The sequence below is a fragment of the Tiliqua scincoides genome, chromosome 2 (assembly GCF_035046505.1).
Source record: "Tiliqua scincoides isolate rTilSci1 chromosome 2, rTilSci1.hap2, whole genome shotgun sequence".
Taxonomy (NCBI): domain Eukaryota; kingdom Metazoa; phylum Chordata; class Lepidosauria; order Squamata; family Scincidae; genus Tiliqua; species Tiliqua scincoides.
The window spans coordinates 221,108,524-221,131,398 of record NC_089822.1 but is presented as its reverse complement, the minus strand read 5'-3'; the positions used below and the strand labels follow the sequence as shown (position 1 = coordinate 221,131,398).

The following is a 22,875-nucleotide window of genomic DNA, read 5'->3' as shown; positions in this document are numbered from 1 at the left end:
AAAAACCCTTCCCTGCCCCTCCCACTGCAGCCACCCCTCTCACACCTGCACAGAGGGTAGAAACATTTCTGAAAGGAAGATTGCAGTTGATATGTAATCAGTGGGTCCTGCTCTTGGTGCAATGACTACCTTCCTTGGTTGGGCTGTCCCTTTGACCAGTATAGCACAGAGGGACCCGAGACAGCCAGGGCTGTGCATCTTGCCTGACTCCCACCCTGCGAGTTCTCCACCACTGAGTGCTGGGGGAGGGCACGGTGGATTCGGGCCTCCAGTCAGGCTCAATTCTTTCCTCGTAGGCACCTGAGGGATCCCAAACCTCAGCTGGAAAAGTCTGGCCCGGCAGTTATTCCTGCTTCTTCCTTTGCAGCTGCACCCTTCAAGAATGACCTTCGCTTCTTGTTACTCTTCTCGGAAGGAAAGAAAGACAAAATTAACACCTTTCCTGCCAAATTCAATACTTTTTTTTTCAAGTTCACTGATTTTGCCTTCTTTTTCTTTGATTAGGCTTTCAATAATAAATCTTTTACATTTAATCTTGAGTCTGCCTAGTTCTGGAGAACTCAGTGGATTGTCAAATCTCATTCTGCAGGCGCTACTGTGAGAATGATTTTAATAGTGACCCGTATGGTTCAGTATTGTTCGGGGGGGGGGGAGTTCTGCCCAGGAAGCCCCTCTTGGCTAGACTATTCTCCTGGGCTGGTGGCAGCAGATTGAGAGCCCAATCCTATCCAATTTTCCAGCACCGGTAGGTGTAGCCACAATGTATCCCCAAGGTAAAGGAACAAGTGCGCCCATACTTTAAGGAGGCCTCTGTGACTGCCTCCCTACCACAGGATGCAGTGCATGCCCTGCACAGCTACACTGGCACTGAAAAATTGGATAGGATTGGGCCCTCAATCTGCCAAAGCTTTTCCCTAGTAAGCTGTGTTTAAAACAGGGAAGAGAGGGGAATGGGAAGGGAGAGAGCATGCTAGCCACTAGGCATTACTGCCCTGGGTCTGCAGGCAGTTGCTAGCAGCCCCTCTCTTGACCGTGACACAACCCATGACAGGTAAAGGAGCAATAACAAAATCTACATTTCTGTGTAAGTGATAATGGTGCGAGGATACCCAGTTCAGAAACATGATCTGTGAGAAAAAAACCAGGACCTCTCTAAAACTAACTCCATTCCTTTTCGAATCCCCTCCCTCCAGAGTCACCCTGCATTCTAGTTCAGCTTGTTTCTCTTCACCAAAGAAATTAACATTACTAAGACACATCCTTCTCACATGACAGGTCACAGCACAATTCAGAGGAGGAGATAAAATGCTCTGGCAGGAGGGGAGCCACTTACTCAGAGTCTGGCGACAGCTCAGAAATACTGTGTGACGTAGCAGAGCGAGGTGGTGAAGGGCACAGCATGGAGGGCGTAGAGGAAGTCTGTGCCACAGAAGGCGTGGGTGTGGTCTGTGGGCCTGAGGGAGTACTGGATGATTGCACAGAGGACAAGACAGAGGAGTTAAAGGAAGCCAGGATGGAAGAAAGGATATCTAATTGCTCTGTGGAGGGGTGACGGCTGGGGATTGCCTCTAGATTTTCTCTAGAAGGAAGCCTTTGGGAGAGGAGTTCGAGATTTTCTCTAGAAGGCTGCTGTCTAGAAAGAGGCTCTAGATTTTCCCGAGAAACCTGCCTGCTAGGCACTGTGTCCAGATGTTCTCTGGAATTAGATCTTCTGGATAAAAAGTCCAGCTGCTCTCTTGATGTTTGTCTAGCGGATGCTAGTTGGTCCCTTGATGGCTGCCTTCTAGAAAGCAGATCCAACTGTTCTCGAGAAGTGTCTCGACTGGGCAGAGTGTCCATGCAATCTCTAGAAGCCTGTCGAATAGGCATAGTGTTTAGCCATTCTCTGGAGAACTCTCTTACTGCCCCACCACAGTCTACCTGTTCTCGTGACCCAAATCTACAGGGTAAAGTGTCTAGATGGTCTCTAGATCCTTGCCTTCTAGGCAGAGTGTTCCCATGTCCTCTTGGATCATATCCAGTAGCTACTTCACCTAAATTTTCTCTAGACCCATGCCTGCTGGGTATGCTTGCAAGATGCTCTCTAGATCCATGCTGACTGAGGATCGTGTCCAGAGGCTCCCGAGAACCAGGCCTGTTCAGAAGGGTGTCCAAATGCTCCCGAGACCCATGCCTGCTGGCGACAACTTCCAGACAGTCACCAGAGTTATTTCGGCTTAACTGTTCTCTGGACATCTGCCTTCTCATTAGCATGTCAAGTTGCTCCCGAGAAGAGTAGCGGCTGGCGGGCTGAGACAGGCTTCCTGCTCCAGAATAGATCCTACCATAAGAAGCAGCAGGAACAGCCCGGTGACCCAAGGTGGAAGTTTTATACCAGGAAAGCTCATTGGTCATCCTGCCCACAGATGACAAGCCTTGCAGAGTTGGAGGATACTGGAGGCGATTCTTCAGGATGCCTACACAATAGAGATAAAGGTAGTAGTGAGAACAACAGGCCACTCATCAGTTAGATTACTTGCATTTAATAATTTGTCACACATACAAGAGGATGCAGCATTGGGGGAAATCTTCAGCTGCCAAGTGACTAGGGATAACCACACAAAACCTGCTGTCCACTGACGTGTCACCTCCTTGATGGCCGTGCATCTCATTTTGACAAAGGAGCAGTGATTGCGTTTCTAAAAGAAGATATGTCTGAGCTCCAGATGGCCCAGTGACCACGCTCTTTGACCATATTCCACCTATCTCAGAGGAGTTGGGGTGAGTTGTGGATTCTCCCCAGGAAAGGGAACATACACTGCACATGTTCAGAAGCAATCTCTATTATTGCACCTACTTGATTAGACTAGATGACCCATTGTGTGTTTCAGAGTAAGGCAATTTCCTTTGGAAAAATAAGAGAATTGGTTTTCATAACCTGAAAATTTAGACAACACTGGCAGCCTGGGCAACATAAGAACAGAAGAAGAGCCCTGCTGGATGAGGACAAGGACCTGCCTAGTCCAGTTTCCTGTTCCAGTCCAACACACTAGCCACCACCATAACACTACTCTGAGTCTCCTTACCCTTCCTCTGTCGCTGGGTCTGGGTGAGGGAGTTCTCATCCCCACTGGTCAAGGCCAGGTCTGGTTGGTTATTGTTGGCTGCGTCTTTACTAACATCGAATCCAAGTTTCCGCTCTGAGCCCCATTTCTGAAGGGAGCAGGGATGTACTTCACATTCACCCAGCGCTGGCCAATAGGACATCAGATCATTGCCATCAACATCTGGAAAAGGACATTGCAGAATGCCGCTTATAAGGTCAATAAGGTGCATCTCAGCAAAGAGTGTAAGTTTTGTCAAGACTTCAAACCACAGTATAGGGACTTTTTTAAATCAGAAGTTCATCATTCTTAATAGATGGTCATAAAACTACTGGTACTGTATCCACTGCTGAGTTTCACTGATTGCTACCACAGTGCACACTATGCTCTGCCAGACAATGTAAAATGAACATTGCTGGCACTGACAGAAATATTACAGCCATCGGTTGATCTCTCAGAGATACTTACAGAGCTTTTGCTGCTCCTGCATGAGCAGAAAAAGATAATCTGCATTAACAAAAGCTTAAGAGTAATTAATTAATTAATTACACGTGCCTGCATAATAATTTTTCTTCTTTGTGATAACAGAGAGGCTGACTGATCTCAAAAGCAGCCAGGGAAACTGGATGCTCAGCAAGGTATTTTCAAAATCTCTCTTCTTAGCTTTGCAAACTATTTTTGCAAGCCTTCTTATTCAACGGTGTAGTGACAAATTCTGAAGTGCATGACTCCTCCCCAAATAGCCATGTCCCATTAACACCAGAATCCCAAGTGCATCTACTCAGAAGTAGGTTCCACTGCTTTCTGTGGAGCTTGCTCCCAGGAAAGTGCATATAGGATTGCAGCCCAAGACTATACCACCACCACAAAATTAACTTTAAGTTTCTTTGTTACAACGTTTTCTTCCCCTGACAGTTATTTCCACTTTGAAACCTGTATAGTTCATTTAAATAGCTCATTTCATCCCAGACTTTTGGCATGGGTTGCAATCGTTTAAAACAAATGTATAAAAACTGAAAATGATATCCAAACATGTCACACCTAAATATAAAAGGTATATAAAGTGATAGCCCATGCATGTTTGCTCAGAAATGTCCCATTATATTCAGTTGGATTTATTCCCAAATAAATTTGTGTAGGACTGTAGCCTTAATAGAACGTGACCTACACATTGTCTTTCTGGTAACCCTTGGGACAGGCGATGGCCTAGACCAGTGGTTTTCAAACATTTTGGTTTCCTGAGCCCTTTATACTCCTTTTAGGAGTATAAGAGGGAGCCCCTCTGGCACATGTAAGAATCTCAGTGAGCTCATGCATGGGATAGTGCAGCACTGAACTCATTGCCGAATACTGGCAAAGAGCTGGAACAGAAAGAGAATGAAGGAGAGCCAGGAGAGGAAAGGAGGGATGGACTAGCAAATTGGGCAGGGAGCAGATAGTGGTCACTTATGGGGCGCTTGTGGAGCCCCTGAAGGGATCTCAGGGAGCCCTACGGCTTCTAAGAGCACAACATAGGTATTAACAGATGCCCTCTCAATACATTTCTCAGTTTGCCTATTGCTGAGTCTGATGCTTTGTCTTTCAAAGTGTGCCTGTTGACAACATCACAGCTCCAGCTATAGGAGAAATCCCCAAGCTCCCCTCCCCTCCCCTCTGCCCTCCCCCCATGAGTGCACCCCTGGTCTTAGCCTTAAGATGTTCATTTCACGCTTTGTTTCCCGTTTCTGGGCAAGGTAACTGAGCGGGTGGTGGCAGCCCAACTCCAGAGGGTCTTGGATGAAGCGGATTATCTGGATCCTTTTCAATCTGGTTTCAGGCCGGGCTTCGGGATGGAAACTGCCTTGGTCGCCTTGGTGGATGACCTACGCCAGGGACTGGACAGGGGGAGTGCGTCCCTGTTGGTCCTGCTGGACCACTCAGCAGCTTTCAATACCATCGACCATGGTATCCTTCTGGGCCGATTGGCCGAGTTGGGAGTTGGAGGCACTGTTTTGCGGTGGTTCCGCTCCTACTTGGAGGGTCGGTCCCAGATGGTGGTGCTGGGGGATGCCTGCTCGACACCCTGGCCTTTGAGGTGCAGGGTGCCGCAGGGTTCAATTCTGTCTCCCATGCTATTTAACATCTACATGAAACCGCTGGGAGAGGTCATCCGGGGGTTTGGAGTGAGGTGTCATCAATATGCTGATGACACCCAGCTCTATCTCTCCTTTCCTCCAGACTCCAGGGTGGCAGTTGAGGGCCTGGAGCGCTGTCTGGAATCAGTGAGGATCTGGATGGGGGCTAACAAGCTGAAATTAAATCCGGATAAGACAGAGGCTCTCCTGGTTCGGAAATCCTCAATGTGGGTGCTGGATTATCGGCTTGCTCTGAATGGGGTTGCACTCCCTCTGAAGGAGCAGGTCCGCAGCTTGGGGGTCCTCCTGGACTCGCAGCTGCTCCTGGATTCCCAGGTGGCTAGGGGGGCCTTCGCTCAGCTTCGGCTGGTGCGCCAGCTGCGGCCATACTTGGATCGTGCAGACCAGGCCACGGTGATCCATGCCACGGTGACATCGAGGTTAGATTACTGTAACACGCTCTATGTGGGGTTGCCCCTGAAGACGGTTCGGAAACTGCAATTAGTGCAGAATGCAGCAGCCCGTGTGGTCACTGGAGCTAGGCGGTTTGACTCTGTCAGTCCGCTTCTCCGGGGGCTACACTGGCTGCCCATTCATTTCCGGGCCCAATTCAAGGTGCTGGTTTTGACCTTTAAAGCCCTATACTGCTCTGGGCCAGGGTATCTTAGAGACCGCCTACTCCCGTACAATCCGGCTCGCCCTCTTAGGTCATCAGAGAAGGCGTTTTTACAAGTGCCGCCACCCAAGGAGGTCTGTGGGGCGGCGGCAAGAAATAGGGCCTTCTCAGTAGTGGCACCAACATTATGGCACTCCCTTCCCCTTGACTTGAGAATGGCTCCCTCTCTTGAGAGTTTTCGGCGAGGCCTGAAGACACTGCTGTTTCAACAAGCCTTCTGATTTCTTGGCCTTCTTAACATTTTTTTATACATCTTTTAGTTTTTTACAGGCCTGATTCCTCTGTGATTTGCTCTTTTATGCTCTTTTTATTCTGTCTTTTAATCTGACTACTGTTTTTATGGTCTCTGTTAATGTGTTTTTAATGTTTTTTATCTGCTATTTATTGCAAATTTATGTTTTTTAAATCTGTTTTTACATGTTGTTAGCCGCCCTGGGTCCCTTTTGGGGAGAAGGGCGGGATACAAATAAAGTTTATTATTATTATTATTAATATTATTATTTTTTGTAACATGTCTTGTACAGATGCATGGCTCAGTGCTTGCCCCAGCCTGCCCCTCTTGGCTTGGTCCAGTCTTCTCAGCCTGTGCACCCCTTTCAAGTACTTGCCTTTGGGTGCGGTGTTAGAAAGGTTGGTGAGGAGCCTCTCACTGTGTGCTGCTCTTTTGAATTGGCGCTGAAATCTGCCCCGGAGATGCAAATTCTCCTCACTCTCTGATGATGGAATTGAGAGGCTGCGTTCTTCATCGAGAGAGAGGTCACTGTCTGTGTCAGAGACTTGGTCTGAGAAAGACAGAAAACGTTTGAAGGAGGGGAGGGATGAGGGCAAAGCACTTATATTCAGTGACTTGGTAGCGAATAGCTCCCAAGTACATAATTCTTCTCTCAGGAACAACCTGAAACAGGCTTCCATTTTGTAAGCATTTAACAATGGATTGGTCCAGTATCATGCATTAGTTCACCTGTTCAAAATCTCTAAAACACAAAACCTGAAATTGTTTCTTTTCATCAATCACAGTAATGAAACTCCTGCCAAGTCAAAAGTCTCAGCAGAAAGATTGGCCTCATTGTTTAGTACAAAAAGCTATTGCTGAGCAACACAACTATTGACTCCCTCTCTGGGAAAGCCTGAGCATGCTGACATTGTCAAATTGCCCTTACAGCAGGACTGGTAAGTACTCAGTAGGTAAAAACATGCGGCCAGATATAAAGCAGTATCACAAAATATCTTGCTTATGGGACCTGCTTCTTCAGATCTGGAGGCATAATGTTGATTTTCATATCCACCGACTGCCTTGCTAGATTTTGGCCTTACCTGGCCCTGCATCACGATGGAACATAGCCACATCTAGGTCTGTTGGGCCAGCATGATTGAGCAAGTTGTGGTCCAGAGCTGAGCCTTGATGCACCATCATATTCTCTCTGAAACTCGTAACAGAAAAACACTCAAAACTTGTGTCCCTGACATCAAGAGCGAGGCCTTGGCCCAATGGTGAACCACATGGTCCAAGATCTCTTTGGTAAAGATATCAAAACCAGGAGCTGCAGGATGCAGCTAGGGTGACCACACTCAGATGGATGGGCTGTCAGTTTCACTCTGTGTAACCTTTTCGGTAACCTGTATGATGCACATGGTTTTTGGCTCACATGTACACAACATCAGTGACACAAACCGTCCACAGACTTAGTGGCAATAGCAACTTAGCAGACTTAGAAGAGAATAGCAAAAGAAATTTGTAGCTAGGCCTGTTTCAGTGACCACTATTATGGCTGCAGGCAGGATCAGCCCACCCGTGAGGCCAACTTCAGCAGCCGCCTCAGGCACCAGATTGGGTGGGGAGCACCCATCTCTGTCTGTCTACATGCCTCCACTGCTCTTCCTCTTCCTTCCACTTCGTTCCACAAATTGGAGAAGAAGTGATGGACAGAGAGGAAGACAAAATGTGAAGGGGAGGGCAGCACTAAGGCCGAATATTGGAGTGGGAGAAGCAGAGGTTGGCACATCACCAGGCAAGGGCTGGCCTGCTTGAAGGAAGGTGCCATAAACCCAATTCTGTTGCTTTGTCACGTTCTGTCCTGTACATCTTATCGCAGAGCTAAGTTTAGAGCTGTGATAAGATTTCCTGCATATCTTATCACAGAGCTACTTATGAAGAGCAGGAGAGAGGGAACCCTGTATTAAAAAACCAATTCCTATGCATCTACAAGGTGATACTAACAGAGTTTTGTTTCCCATTACTTGCCAAGTTAAATTCCCACTGTAAGCAGCCAGGTAGCCTACGCTTTGGGCTACTTCCCAGGGGCTGCAACCAGGACTATAGGACCTCAGTGAAACTGTGGATGAACTCACAGGAATAGGGTTACCAGGTACAATGAGGGACAGAGTGCCATTGTACGGAAGAGGGAATTTTGGCAGATGCAGCTCAACATGAAAGAGTTCAAAAAGCTGCAAATGCAAGAATTCTCTCTTCCATACAATGGTTAAAAGTAGAGGCACTCTGTCCCCCTTTGTATATGGTAACCCTACAGAAGAAGAATGTTAAAACAGACAGAACTGCTGCAGGTGACTGTGGTGGAAATCTCAGCCTGACCATTCAATGAGCTCCCAGATCCAGGCTCATAAGCAAAGGTACCAGAGTCAAGGGACTGCTTGGGTGGCCAGGAGAAAAAGGATACCTTTCCAAGCACACCAGGACTTCTCAGCTTTAGGTTATCAGGATGCTGAGGAAGAGGAAAAGACTCACCTGAGATAGCCCCGCTGGCTGGAATGAGTGCGGCCTGAGCGCACGCTGCTGACTGAGGAGATGGTGGAAGCTCCCAGGGTGATACGGATGAGACCACTCTCCTCAAAGAGGGCTGTATTGTTGTAGGCATTGGGGCCCTGTGTGGAAGAAGGGAAACATGGAGTGAAATTTGACCCCTGCTAACTAGGTAAGAGGCACTTTTTCATGTGGGTGCTCCTCTTTTGAGCAGGGAAGAGTAACTGGCCCTCCTCACCCCAGCAGTGTCTTTTCTAGTGGCTGTCTGCTGGTGTTTTGCATCTTTTAGACTGGGAGCCCTTTTGGGACAGGGAGCCGTTAGTTGTTTGATTTTTCTCTGTAAACCGCTTTGTGAACTTTTAGTTGAACAGCGGTATATAAATACAGTTATTCTTATTGTTGTTATTCTTATTGTTAATTATGATGATGATAATGATAATAACAATATAGGAGGAATTAACATGATAAACATGTTAGGAGGAATGTAACATGATAAATGGGACTGAAGTGAAGGAGAGCCAGTTTCCTGGGACGGGGGCATTTCTGGGCAAACATTCCTTTAGCCCAGAGGTTCTCAAAATGGGGCACTGCGATGCCCCAGCCCAAGGACCTCTGCCTTTGCCACTTTAAGGGGTGGGGAGGGGGGAATGCAGTGATACGATCCCTAAGATTGTACCATTTTCGAGGGGACAGGGGCTTTCTTTTACTTACAATACTCTGCAGCAGCCTCCTGGGGGTGTGGGGAGCTCTGCTGAAGACTCCACAGGGCTCCCCAAGCCACAAGAATGGAAAAATAATAATTGCAACCCACTTTGTGATTCAATATCAAAAGTGGGTCGTGATTGCTATTTTTACATTCTTCGTGGATGTAAGCATGATCACTCCACTTTCACTTTCCCTGACCCGGGGAGCCCTGCAGGCGCTCGCACAGGGCTCCCCACACCCTGGCAAGGCTGCTGCAGAGACTGGTGGGTGCACCCCAGTCCCTGCAGCCCCCCTGAGTGATGCAATTCTGGGGATCCTGTTGCTGCCTTCCCCCCGCCCTCGCTGCCTCCCTCCCCTCCCTTGCAAGAACTTACTGCGGGTTTCAAACTCCTGGAGAGTTTTAGGGAAATGGTTTGTCATGCATTTTCATCTGGCCTGCTGCAGGTTAAAGAACACCAGACCTGGAGTGAGGACTATTGCCATCTCTTTGAGGAAGAGCTGGCATCCACAGGCTTCTCTTATACTTGCAGCCCAAAGGGGGAGAAGCCCCACTACTACAACAGTCATCTATTTTTGGCTCCTTCCTGACAAGGTTGGCCTTAGTTGCTGCAGGGCCCAATTGTTGACATTTTATTGCAGGGCCCAGGGTTCACAGCCAAGGTCTGTAGAATCTTAGAGATATAAATAAAATGTATTATAGCCTTTATATCTCTATGTAGATTGGAAAGCAATCAAAATGTGCACTTAAACACATGTGAATTAATGGACTAAATGGATCGAAGCACATTTTAATATAAAATTGCGTACCTGTAAGCCTACAAGTAAACAAACACAATGTGTAGATTACATTTGAAAAGTAAATAGTATAATCAAACATACTATGTAATTCAAGTATGTTAAAAAAATATCAAAATATAAACATAAACAAACACTAGTGACTTCTTAAGAACTCAGAAAAAAATTAAAATGGTTGCTGTGGTGTCCTCTATAAAACCTGCAATTCTGTGTTAGGCATCCATTGCAATGTGTTGTGTATATTTGACAAGAGTAGATTACCCTAGTATAGGGCTGCCTTAGGTGTTGGGCCAAATTGGGAGCAATTGGTCCAATTGGCTTAAAGTTGGTCCTCCTTCCTGGTCATCATTTTCTTGGGAGCTACTTATACAGGGCCTGCTGCAGAGTTCTCAACCACCAGCAGCAAAACACCTAATTTTCAGTTTCACATGCCTGAATGGGAAATTGGGCCTCTTGGGCAGTTTCAGAGAAAAGACTGAAGCCTGGTGCAAATTATTCTTCCCTCCACCAGTGAGTAAGATCAAATATAACTCATACCTGTCCACTCCTGGTGGCTTCCTCACCCTGACCTTTCTTGCCAAGGCAGGCCAGTTTCCAGGCTTCTTGCACCTCTTTGTTCAAAGCACAGAACAGCACCAGCACTACTAAACCCTGTGAAGGAGAGGAAGGGATGCTGTGAATCTGTCCAGCCAAGGCCATTTATGAATCACCGGAGAAGGAGGGAGAAAACTGGATGTCCATGTGATATGAGACATGATGATCCCAATTCTTCCTCTTTGTTCCAGAACACATAGAAAAAGCCCTGTGTAAACATTGTTAATTAATCATTGTCACAGTCATAAGAATGTACATAAGTGGAATGACTGCTTCCACTTCCCACTAGAGGGAGTAATTGGTCTATCTCACTACTAGGAAGCCTCTATAAATGCTTTCCAAACCATATTAGCACTCAAAATATCAGCTAAAGGTAGCCCATCCATACGGAGACAGAACAAAACTAGCAGATTAGCAGCACTCACAGAAAATAAATATTCAACACCAAGTAGATATTCAGAAATGCTGGTAAAATGACATTTACCAGCTTTTTTTTGCAAGTCCTAGCAAGTGGTTTGGATGGGTGAAAGAGTCATCATTGCTCTTTTGTCGTTACAGTACATACTTATTCATTCCTGGCCTTCCTATTTGGCTTCCTTTGGCTTGTTTTTCAAATGCCCGCAATCAAATTTCTAGTGTTTTTAAAATCTCTCTGACACAGTTTCTTTTGACTGCTAGGCTTTGGTCATGCACTGCTCTATGAGTGTCTACTCAGAAGTAAGCCCCATTACAGTCAGTGGGGCTTACTCCCAGGTAAATGTGGATAGGATTGGGCTGTAAGCTACTTCACTATGTGCTTGTCAGCTGGTGCACTTATAGTCATCTTACAGCCCAATCCTAACCAACTTTCCCGTGCTGATGCAGCTGCAATGCAGCCTCTAGGTAAGAGAGGAAATGTTCCCTTGCCTTGAGAAGGCCTCTGACTGCCCCACCCACTGCAGAATGCAGTGCATGCCTCATTGGCACAGCTACAGCTGCCCTGGAAAGCTAGATAGGATTAGGCTGTTAGGCATATGCAAATATGCTAATTGTGTTTGCAAAAAGGCTAGATTTGCATACCCTGAATAAAGAGCAATCAAACTGTGCAGGCATGCAAAACTGTGCTCAAGTGACCAAGCAGGAGGAGACTGCAGAAATAATTACTTGGATCCAAAGGATTGTGTAACTAAGCTCTGTATAAGTGAAGTGATATGGACTTAGATGAAGCAAACCAGAGCACTCCTATGCCACATAGCAAACCTCTTTTGAAACTGAAGGGAGAACATAAGAAATACTATGCTGGATCAGGCTGAAGTTGCATCTAATTCAGCATCCTATTTCCTACAGGGGTCCACCAGCTATCTCTGGGGAGCCCAAAAGCAGGAGGAAAAAAGGCATACTTCTCTCCCACCCTTGCTCCCCTATAAGGATATTCAGGTGCTGGCTGCCACTGAACCTGGCACACAGCCATCAGAACAAGTAGCCATTGGCAGACTTGCCCTCCATAGATTTGTCCAAACTTCTTAGAAGCCATCTGAGCTAGTGACAATCATTATATCCTGTGGCAGTGAATTTTAACTATGCAGTATGTGAAGAAAGACCTATTTCTGCCCATTCTACATCTCCTGTCAAATCGGTTTCATTAGATGATCCCCACTTCTAGTATTATGAGAGAGGGAGACAACCTTCGCCAAACCATGCATGTTTGTGTGTGAGCATACACATGCAGGAGGGAAGATGGCAACTGCTGAGGATTTGCTCATTTGGTAGGATCGCTCCCACCAGAAGCCAGCCATCTCCACCTCTGCCTGTTCCATGATATTCTGCTTTACTGCTTTTGTGCTAGTGCTGAGAGTTACCTGAAGGCTGCAGAGGATAGTGTAGAGGTAGTGGAAAGCCAGGACACTGTTGTTGACAGCCAAGAGGCCAAAGAGCCAAGTAGTGCTAATAATTAGAAGCAGAACGAAGGAGCTTCGCAGCGTCATGCTGGAAAAAGACAGAGAGAAAGAACCACCCAGAAGGACAGGCACAGAGATTAGAATCTAAGGTTAGGCTGCAACTCAAGATACACTGATGCAGACAGAGGAGAAGCAGGGACCATCTTTCCACAACCCAGATACACCCACACAGTTCTTCAGGAGCAAGCCCCAAATGAGTGACTCTTCACTGCCGATGTGTGAAAAGGTCATGGTTCAAGGAACCCAAATCAATTTTAGCAGAGTCCTGATAAAAGTCGTTGTTCCTGCTTGAAGGAACTTCAGCTGTGATGGAGGAGGCAAGGGATTCAGATGACATTTGACAGGCAAAAAAAAAAAAGTTTGGTGGAATTTTTTTTTAATTGAGATGAAAGTAGAACATTACTTATGGGGAGAGGTGGGAGGTGATGTTCAGAAATCTGCAAACAGAGCAGCCAAGCCTTCTGCCTGAGCAGATCACTGTGGCAGGTTAATACTCACAGAACTGATTTCTTCTTGGCCTCTTTCTGGCCTGGCGAACACAGCATCTTTGCCACCAGAAGGAACATCACTCCATTCATCTGGAAGCAGAGTGGCTGGTTTAGGAACATAAAGCTCTTGCATTGAGGACAGCTCTTTTGGCAGCTCTGTCCTCTCTGCACTATCTTCAAGGATGATCTGTTTGGTGCAGACTGTACATCCAGCGTTATCAGGTTCTACACCAGCAATTTTCAACTTTTTTCATCTCATAGCACACTGAAAAGGGACTAAAATTGTCATGGCACACCATCGGTTCTTTTTGACAATTGGTACACTGCATTGGTACACAACACAGTGGGGGGCTCCCATCCTCCAATGGCCCGACTAATAAACGAATCTCCCCCAAACTCCCACAGCACACCTGCAGACCATTCTGCCATGGCATAGTGGTTGAAAATCACTGTTCTACACGAAGGCCTCCTTTTCTGTATAGCTAACTTCTGCTCAGAGAGATTCATAGCAGAGTCTGAGAGCAGGGGACAGTCAAAAGGATGAGGTCACAGATCTCAAAGGCTCACAAGGTCACAGATCTCAAAGGCTCACAAATTCCCTAGAGCAGGGATTTGCATTGAGGTGCAGAAATCTCCACAGGGATAGGGAGAGAAAAGACAAGAAAAAAGGAGAAGGGCAAGGAAAAAAATGGGCACAGCATCAAAATCCATTCATTCACAACAGGAAAAGGAAAGCACAGGAACAGGAGAACAGCATGCAGCAAATATGCTGAGTAAGGAAAAGGCAAGGCTATAACATCCTGGCAAAGAGACCAAATAGATGGGAGGAGTGCTTACCACAATGACAACAGCAATGGGCCCTGCAAAGGTCCAGATCAGTTTATCATGGATTGAAATCCAGCAGAAATCTGGGTTCCCATAGCCCTCTGGATCCAAGCCAACTGCTAATCCTGACAGGAAGGAGGAAGAAGGTCAGTAGTACAATATACATTTTTCGCAACCTTGGTCTCTTCCGCAAGGCTTTTTGTCCTGACAGCTTCAAGCATACTGTGGGTCACTGTAAATATGCTATCTTGTTTCTCTTTTGATCTCCTTGCATCTAATGCAAGGACAAGAGTGAATGCTACAAGCTGAACTCTCTGGTGGTTTTGCAGTTGCCTGACTTGTATGCTCATGGAGGACTCGTCCATCTTCATTGTTGCGTATGTCAATGTTGCACAGCAAACATTTCTTCTCATAGAAGAGAGAATCCTGACTTTCTGCACTTACCAGTGATGATTGCAGGGACCCCCCAGCCAATGGCGTAGTAGAACCTCATAGCTCCATAGTTGATGTTACGGGCTTCAGTCTGCATGCGGTAGATATGGAGGCCTTGCACAAAGAGCCAAGCAAAAGTGGAGAGGAAGAAGTAGTGCAGGAGGATAGCAATCACAGTGCAGAAGAACTGGAAGAAGCAAAATTGCAACCATTCAAAGAGGTCCTTTAAAACAGCAGATCAGATTGCTAGTTTCCCCCCTTTCCTGGAGCTGTTTTATTTTCTTTAATGTCCCTATCAACTCAAGGACAATGGGTGTGTGTGCAACACTGCATTTTCTGTGACCTAAGCTCCTATATTAAACTTTCCATGTTTGCCATTATACGATAGAGCACGGTGGATGGCATTTGATGAGAATTCTAGAAGTTTGCTGAGAAACGAACAGCCCAAGCCAATTACCTGCAACTAGCACCAGTGCAGCTGTGTCAAAAAGGTGGTGGGGAGATCAGGCAGCCTGCAGGAGGTAAGTGGAAACATTTTTCACTTACTTCTTGATAGGCTGCCTGATTGCCAGTGGGTCTCCTTGGACATAAAAAAGATAGATAGGTAAAGGTTTCCCCTGCATAGTCGTGTTCGACTCTAGAGGCCGGTGCTCATCTCTGTTTCCAAGCTGAGGAAGCCAGCGTTGTCCGAAGACACCTTCTGTGGTCATGTGGCCAGCAAGACTAAATGCTGAAAGACACGGAACACTGTTACCTTCCCAGTGAAGTGGTACCTACTTATCTACTCGCATTTACATGCTTTCGGACTGCTAGGTTGGCAGGAGCTGAGGCAAGTAACAAGACCTCACCCTGTTCTGCAGCACCGGAGTCCTGAACTCCTGGGCTGCCGACCTTCCAGCCAATAGTCCAGTGTCTTTAACCGCTCAGCCTCCTTCTTGGACATATGCTACCTATTTTGCTGGTGTATGTCCAAGGAGAAGAAAGGGGTACAGAGGTTTTAAAAAGAGAAGATAAGATCCAGTGTGTGCCACTGCCACCAGATCCACCCCTTCAGCCTCTTCCCTGCCACTGGTTCCTCCCCCCTCCCTGCCCAGAAACAGCCCTGGCTCTCCTACTCCCTCCCACTCCCCACCCTGGCCTTTTCCCACCCTTGCCTTACCAACACTGGGGTCTCCAGAGAGGCTACTGTTGCCTGGCCAACACTGATCACTGTTTGCAGCAGTGCCCAGGCTGCACTCTATGACACATTGCATTTTGCAATACTGGAATATGAATTCTAGTGGCACAGTAGGTTCATAGGACTGGGCTATAAATTTCTGTCATGGTTGTAGGATACATCTGAAAATGTCTTGGCAAGTGTGTGTAAGAATTTCAGGTGACACAGATTCTTATTTTATAAATCTGTAATTTATAAATCTGCATTTCTTCTCTCCATACTGGAGCAGGTGCACTGCTCCTGCACCCCTTTGCTGACTTCCCTTACTGGCCTCTAAACTCGCTGTGCCCTGGACCTGGCCCTTCTCTCACCTGAGTTTCAGTACGGTTAATGCCCAAGAGGAAGATCAGCTCTGAGAAGAAGAGGGTGACAGAGATATTGCAGTGGATGCCCCGGGTGTTAGACTTGAGGCCCTTCAGGCATATCAGGAAGGAGAAGGCTAGCAGCAAGCACAGAAGAGAGAGGGACACCAAGGAGTAGGTCACAATGGCCAAGATCTCCAGATCTCCCTCCAGCTGCTGCAGGTGAAAGAAACCAAAGGCAAAAGGAGAAGTCAGGAGGAAGCACACAGAAGGCATTCAGAAATTTTGTTGTTCCAGCACAAAATTCTGATTGAGAAGCTGCCTAGATTTCTCTTCAGGCTTTTGGAATGGGCCTGTTTGTACAGAATTGCCAAGCCCATGATTTAACCAAATCTTCTGTGGGTTTAAGTTGTCTGTGTCTTGATAATCCAGGCCTGTGTTGCTTCTTCTGTATATTAGGACTAGCTAAACTCAATGGAGCAATCCTGTTTATTGCTCATGTTTGCCTCATTGGCACATAAAGTGGTGAGCAGGACTAAATTTTACAGCAAAAGGAGCAAATGGATAAGGGCAATGAAACCCCCTCCCTTTCCTTGCCTTGTTGAGCTGCATTGCTGATGCATTCTTGTCCAACCCAGCTCAAGAAGGGAGCCAGAAGGGAAAGAAAAGTGCTTGAAATGATGATGTGTGGTGAAGGAAGTTGGGGAAGGAACAGGCTCAGTTTCCCTCATACAATTATACTTTCTGTGGTAAAACCTAAACCCTCACCACCACTTACTTTTTATGTGAATGGAACAGATAAACAAACAAACATGGCTACCTTGTCATGTTTAGTTTGGCCTTCTGTGATATCACAGTCTACTGTTTTGATTTTTGGCTTTGGCTTACTTTCCACATAAGAGCCCCTGTTGCTTACTACTCCTTTCCCCCTCCTCGCTAAAGATTCAGTTACCTCTCGGTGAGAGCTGTCCATCAGGACACCAAAAGTGCCAAACTGGGAGCAGTGGCAGCGAACATGCGTGGTATTTCGGTATACAAGTTCACAATCCCGTGCCGTCCAGAAGCCAGTGGGCTCAATCCTGCAGTCACAAAGAAATTCAACAAGTAGCTTCACAGGAAAGAGTCCCCAAAGTGAATTTGTTTTTAAAGGCAGGCAAGAAGGTAATCATAGACAATTTAAGAAGTATGCCAGACATCTGCCCTATTTATGCAGGAAGTCATTTTCTACCTGTGCAGGATACCTATTTCTTCAAAGGGATCAGAAGAGAGTAAAATAAATAGTGAAGGCTCCACTGTGTGATGATCAAAGCAGATAAGCAGAGCCCTCAACAACAGGGGGTGCTTGAAACAGTATGGTTGAGAGTACTGTATTGTACTAATTGTTCTTTCACCACCAACACTGTGAGAGGTACAGAATGGAAAGTGCATTAATTCATCATTTAGTAACTCAGCTTTTCCTCCTCTTGCTATGACCAGATCATTCTCTCCTTAATTCCCCCTAGGGCAGCGATTTTCAATGTTTTTCTTCTCATGGCACACTGACTTCTATGGTCTTCTCTGTGATGTCACTTCCAGGAGACTCTTCCGGGTTCTGTGGCTCTGTTTCTAGGGCAACTCTGCAGTAATGACTTGTCTGTCCCTCTTCCTCCACCAGCGGAGAAAGAGGGACAGAAAATTTGTGACTACAGACAGTTCCCTTAGAAACAGAGGCACAGAACCTGGAAGAGTTTTTCAGTGATTTTTAAACTGCTGTGCTCCAAACTCCCACAGCACACCTGCAGACCTTTTGCAGCACACCACTGTACCATGGCACACTGGTTGAAAATCACTGCTAGGGGATTTCCCCCTAGGTAAGCTGCATCAAGCATAAGGTCCCTGTCCTCATGCTTAACTCTCTATCACTGGTTATATTTCTTTCCATGTCTCTCCTTAAACTGTTTTGTACATTTTCCATAAGCAAATTGACTATTCTCTCCCTTGGTTTCTTCCTTACACTTCCACACTGGTGTCTTCTACCAAGCTGTTTTCTGTGGCTGGAATTGCTCTCCTTTTCTGTGCCTCAAACGGTGTCCCTCTTCTCCAAGTATTTCAAGGTACACTTCTTTAAGAAAGCTTTTCCTGAATAGTTCTAGCCTCACTTCACTTGGAACACAAAACCTTTGCCTGTGTTTGATCTGTTATGATTATTTCATATGTGAAAGTCATGTCATTTGATGACACAGCCATCAGATTATGAACAGTCATATGTGAACTTTCCCCAGGATACAGAAAGGGTAAGTGGCTTTTTTCAGTGCTGGATGAAAAGCAGGGGCAGACACAGGCCTAGAACCTAGAGGTACCATGTTTAAGGCCAATAACACAGGCCAACACACATTTTGCTTCCTTAAACATTACACCAATTCCTGGGTATATTTGGGGTGCTGATTCCAAAAATGGCATCCATTTTGCCCTATCACATCTAGTTTTGGAGATATCGTATAGCCTCTTTAGTGAATGGTTCAAGCAGCTTCCTCACAAGGAAGACTACACCATGGCTTCCACATGAGGAAGCTGGTTGAACCATTCGCTATACTATATCTCTAAAACTAGATGATGCCATTTTTGGAATCGGCACCCCAAATTCATATCAAACCACCATAAAGTTTGGGAAAAACTATTCTGACCATCAGTTTTGTAGGCCTGTATAATCTGTCCTCTCAGTCCTGCTGACTTTCCCAGGCTTCTGTCAATAGCTTCAAGATTAGTAACAGTGACACATGGTGATCAGGAAAGAAAGAGTAAGCTGTGGTGCTAACAGCAAAACAACTTACTGGCTGGAGTGATTCCACTGAACACAGAGGGGCTTGCTGCGATTGGCAGTCTCGAGCAGGCGGAATTCAAGCACTAATGGGGTCTCCAAAGTACTCTGGAGAAAGGTGTGGTTGCTGAACACAGATACGCTCATGATGGGGGAATTCATAACAGGGTTTTTGGGGAGCCTGTAAAGAACAAAGAAGCCTGATGCCACCTTGCACCAATTGGTCCTGGACTGCTGCAAATGACAAAGACCATATAAACTGTACATACCCTGTGCGCATGCATGTGTCTGTACATGTGTATGTGCACGCGCGCGCGCGCGCACACACACACACACACACACACACACACACACACACACACACACACACACACACACAGAGTGTCTCCAAAAATGTACTCACTTTAAAAGAGCTCTAATTCACCCATACTTCATTGTAGAAAACCTGCAACATCTAAGGGCCCAGTCCTACACAGCGCTTACTGGCTCACCACCAGAGCGCACTGTCGCAAACATGCCGTACCATGAGCCCACAGCTCACAGACTGTTCCCTGGAAACAATAACTAATGTTTGCAAGCGTGTTCTTTTCTATCCATTCAGGGTTCTAAGGCATCCACAAGAGACCCTCTAAAGCTGGCAGTGCTTGGCAGAATGGCGAGAGAATTGAGCAGTGAACTACCTGAGATTGCGGCGATCCACCTGATAGCGGGCAGGCAGAAGCCCTCCGAGGGTGCGGTAAATGATGAGAATGAGGATGGTCATGGTAGGCTCAGGTTCTGGCAGGCTATGCTTTGGAGGGGAGCTTTCCACAGTGTCATTGGTTTCTCTGCTTACTGGTGTAGGTGCTGCCATGGTTGGAGCTGGAGTTAGGAAAGCAAAATAGGAAAGAGCCAGTTGTGTCTTTGCTTTGCCTCCTTCCCAGGCAGGTCAAAGGATGATGTGGAGAGAGATGTCAGTAGCACAGTAGCACAAGAACCTTCTATTATGATCACAATGTGCTCTGTGAGCCCCAAACCTCAGTCCTCCTCTGAAACAAAAGAAGTGTCTTTTTTCCTTAAAGTTCAAGAGGACAGTTGTCTTTTTGTGGCTTGGATAAGAAGGTGCTGCCTCTCAGCCAGGGATTGAAAGTCCTCCCAGATCATTCGCTCATGGGAAGGAGTTTTTTCTCTCCCAAAGCCTCTTGTTAATAACAGCCTTTGGAGAAAATTAAACAGCAGCTCTCTGAGGGACTAAAAAGAGAAACAGGAGCTCCAGGACAGGATTTCTGCATTGACATCTCCACCTCAGCTATGACACTGTGCAAAGAACAATACGCTGCAAAGTAGCCAATGCAATCTGAACCAAGCATGCTGGGAAAGAGGCAATGGCTGCATATTCCCTTTGGCCTGGGGAAGCTCAAGAAGAGAACAGTCACTTACTTTCTACTTTGCGGAATGTAAGCACTGATTGAGGAAGCACTATGTGTGTGTGTGGGTCCCACATGGCCTGGCCACGGAAGAGGCTGCTGTGATAGCGCGGGTAACGTCTCCTGAGATGGGTGTGGTTCTCCATGAGGTCAATGTTGAGCACTGTGCAGAGGGGTGAAAGCAAAGAAGGAGAAAGTTGATATGAGGTCTCAGAGTTGGCATTTCTCCGTGAGTTCAAAGCCACAACATCATGTGCCAGAAAAAGGTTAGGACTGAAAAGAAACATACATAGGGAAAGGCTTGATTTGGAGTCACAAGCAAAAAATGTGCTGATTTTTGTTCACCAGTGAGGCATGTTTGATATACTCTTGGCTGAAAATTAGTTTCTAACAACATAGGCATACAAAGGTAATGTTATAATAATAATAATGTTGGCAACCTTCAGTCTCAAAAGACTATGGTATCGCGCTCTGAAAGGTGGTTCTGGAACAGCGTCTAGTGTGGCAGAAAAGGCCAATTCGGGAGTGACAATCCCTTCCACACTGGGAGCAAGTGCAGTCTGTCCCTGGTCTGTCTCCCTGGCTATGGGCCTTCCTTCTTTGCCTCTTTGCCTCAGTCTGTTGGCCAAGTGTCTCTTCAGACTGGGAAAGGCCATGCTGCACAGCCTGCCTCCAAGCGGGCCGCTCAGAGGCCAGGGTTTCCCACTTGTTGAGGTCCACTCCTAAGGCCTTCAGATCCCTCTTGCAGACGTCCTTGTATCGCGGCTGCGGTCTACCTGTAGGGCGCTTTCCTTGTACGAATTCTCCATAGAGATCCTTTGGGATATGGCCATCATCCATTCTCACGACATGACCGAGCCAACGCAGGCGTCTCTGTTTCAGTCTAGGTAATGCATACATCTTTTCTAAGAGAAGATATGCATTCTTTGTTTCTGGAAGCATCCCTAGAAAACTCTCTATTTTCCCCTAGAAATAGGACTATGCTACCTGTGCGTGCATTCATTGTGGGTGTTGTCTTGTCCCAACCATGTCTTCAAAAAGTAACATGAGATGTGGCCTTCAACTTGTAGTCACCAAAACTGAGAAGGAACAGAGTGATGTGGCACAAGGAATGTATTCAAAATCTCCAGTAATTGCCCTTTATACTTATGCACCGAGGTGGAGAGACATCAGCACAATTTCTGCTATGGCATATTGTACTGGTGCTCTGTGTGACAAGTGCTTCTGCCCTGGATCTTCCTGGGCATTTGTTTTGGCATTTATGCACTAAACTGAAAGTGCTGGAAAAAAATTCCTAAAATACAGCAAGAGTGATGCACTGTAGTGGAACCCTGAATCCAATTATTAGTTGATGTGTAATCCAGACTCAGAGCTGTGCTCTGGTCTCATATAAACATGGCTCAATTTGAGGCAGCGTCATCACAGACTGAGGGCCTAGTCCTATCACACTTTCCAGAGCTGATCCAACATGGCATACATTGCATCCTGCAGTGCTGAGGAAGTCAGAGAGGCCACCTCCAGGTAAGGGAACATTTGTTCCCTTACCTTTGGGCTGCATTGGCGCTGGAAAGTTGGATAGGATTGGGTCCTAAATTGCATTCTTTGTTTCTTAGCCAGACACCACCCCTTCTGAAGAGGACGTTGCACTGACACAGGAAAGGTAGCAGCCATTGCTGATCTTGAGTAGCTCTCAGCCTGCCAGAGCACAGACCTGGCTGGACAGGTCTGCCCTAAGTTTCAGAAATGCCTTGCTTCAATAGTCCCATCAACAGCTGAATGCTGTCCAATGTGTAGTTGTGTTTGGACCTTCATAAAGTCACTATTGATGGAGCAAGAAGAGAGAAGACTCCTCCAGAGATTTGGAAAAGCATGTTCTGCTTGAGGCTGTAGCCCAGTGATTTTCAACTTTTTTTGTCTCCCGACACACTGACAAGGTACTAAAATTGACAAGGCACACTAACAGTTTTTTGACAATTGACAAGTGCACTATGCTGTTGGTGGGGGCTTCAAATCCCCCGGTGGCCCTACTAATAAATGACCCTCCCCCAAACTCCCTCAGCACACCTGCAGACCATTCATGGCACACCAGTGTGCCATGGCACAGTGGTTGAAAATGGCTATCTAGCCCATAAAATCTCCAAACCTTGTTCATTAAACCGCTGGCTGCTGCCCAGTCAAGAAGTGGGAACATCCATTCCCAGTTAATGCAGCCTTAGGCTGCTAGGGAAGGTGGACCAAACTATGCAGCTCTTCATTGAGGACAATGAGCTACCATTTCAAAGCTATTGGTTCAGGCCCACCATTTCCAAGTGGTTCCATCAGTGTTGTTGCTTACCTATATTGGGGGTCACCACACCAACAGGGTTAAGGTAGGTGAGTTTCATGTTGCTGGCCAATATGCCTGTGTACTCTCTTAGCTGTTCCATCAGACCTGTGCTGCCACGGTCGTTCTGCAGCAGTGTGTCCCAGTGTTCCCGGTTCTCTAGTGCTAGCACCGAGCTGCCAGCCCTCAGAAGATTCTACAGAAAGAGATGAGAGGTGAAAATTCCAAACACCTGAAGCTACAAAACCCTCCTTTAAAAATAAAATCTGCCATGTCTTTTAGAAAGCTTTGGGTACAAGAGCTCATTTATTACATTGATCCCTTCTTTCATCTGCTCCATCCTCTGTAATCCATTGCCTAGTGTTGTGATTACACGTACAAATCCAAGCACTTCTCTCCCCCACTCTTTCAACAGACAATCCTA

At 46.5% G+C, this 22,875-nt stretch overlaps 1 protein-coding gene across 1 annotated transcript in view; it reads right to left on the bottom strand.

Annotated features, from left to right (window-relative positions):
• Window positions 1-376: 376 nt before the first annotated feature.
• The window catches only part of CELSR3 (cadherin EGF LAG seven-pass G-type receptor 3), a 96,191-nt gene continuing 73,692 nt past the window's right edge, over window positions 377-22,875 (bottom strand). The window contains exons 20-37 of the mRNA XM_066612974.1: window positions 22,464-22,647; window positions 20,159-20,291; window positions 19,403-19,588; window positions 18,736-18,903; window positions 16,878-17,004; window positions 15,935-16,141; window positions 14,420-14,594; window positions 13,988-14,100; window positions 13,161-13,240; window positions 12,564-12,690; window positions 10,669-10,782; window positions 8,617-8,753; window positions 7,188-7,294; window positions 6,482-6,649; window positions 3,066-3,266; window positions 1,666-2,456; window positions 1,334-1,626; window positions 377-404 (exon numbers count right to left, since the gene is read on the bottom strand). Of these exons, the coding sequence (XP_066469071.1) occupies window positions 377-404; window positions 1,334-1,626; window positions 1,666-2,456; window positions 3,066-3,266; window positions 6,482-6,649; window positions 7,188-7,294; window positions 8,617-8,753; window positions 10,669-10,782; window positions 12,564-12,690; window positions 13,161-13,240; window positions 13,988-14,100; window positions 14,420-14,594; window positions 15,935-16,141; window positions 16,878-17,004; window positions 18,736-18,903; window positions 19,403-19,588; window positions 20,159-20,291; window positions 22,464-22,647 (3,339 nt within the window). The remainder of the gene's footprint in view (window positions 405-1,333; window positions 1,627-1,665; window positions 2,457-3,065; window positions 3,267-6,481; window positions 6,650-7,187; window positions 7,295-8,616; window positions 8,754-10,668; window positions 10,783-12,563; window positions 12,691-13,160; window positions 13,241-13,987; window positions 14,101-14,419; window positions 14,595-15,934; window positions 16,142-16,877; window positions 17,005-18,735; window positions 18,904-19,402; window positions 19,589-20,158; window positions 20,292-22,463; window positions 22,648-22,875) is intronic.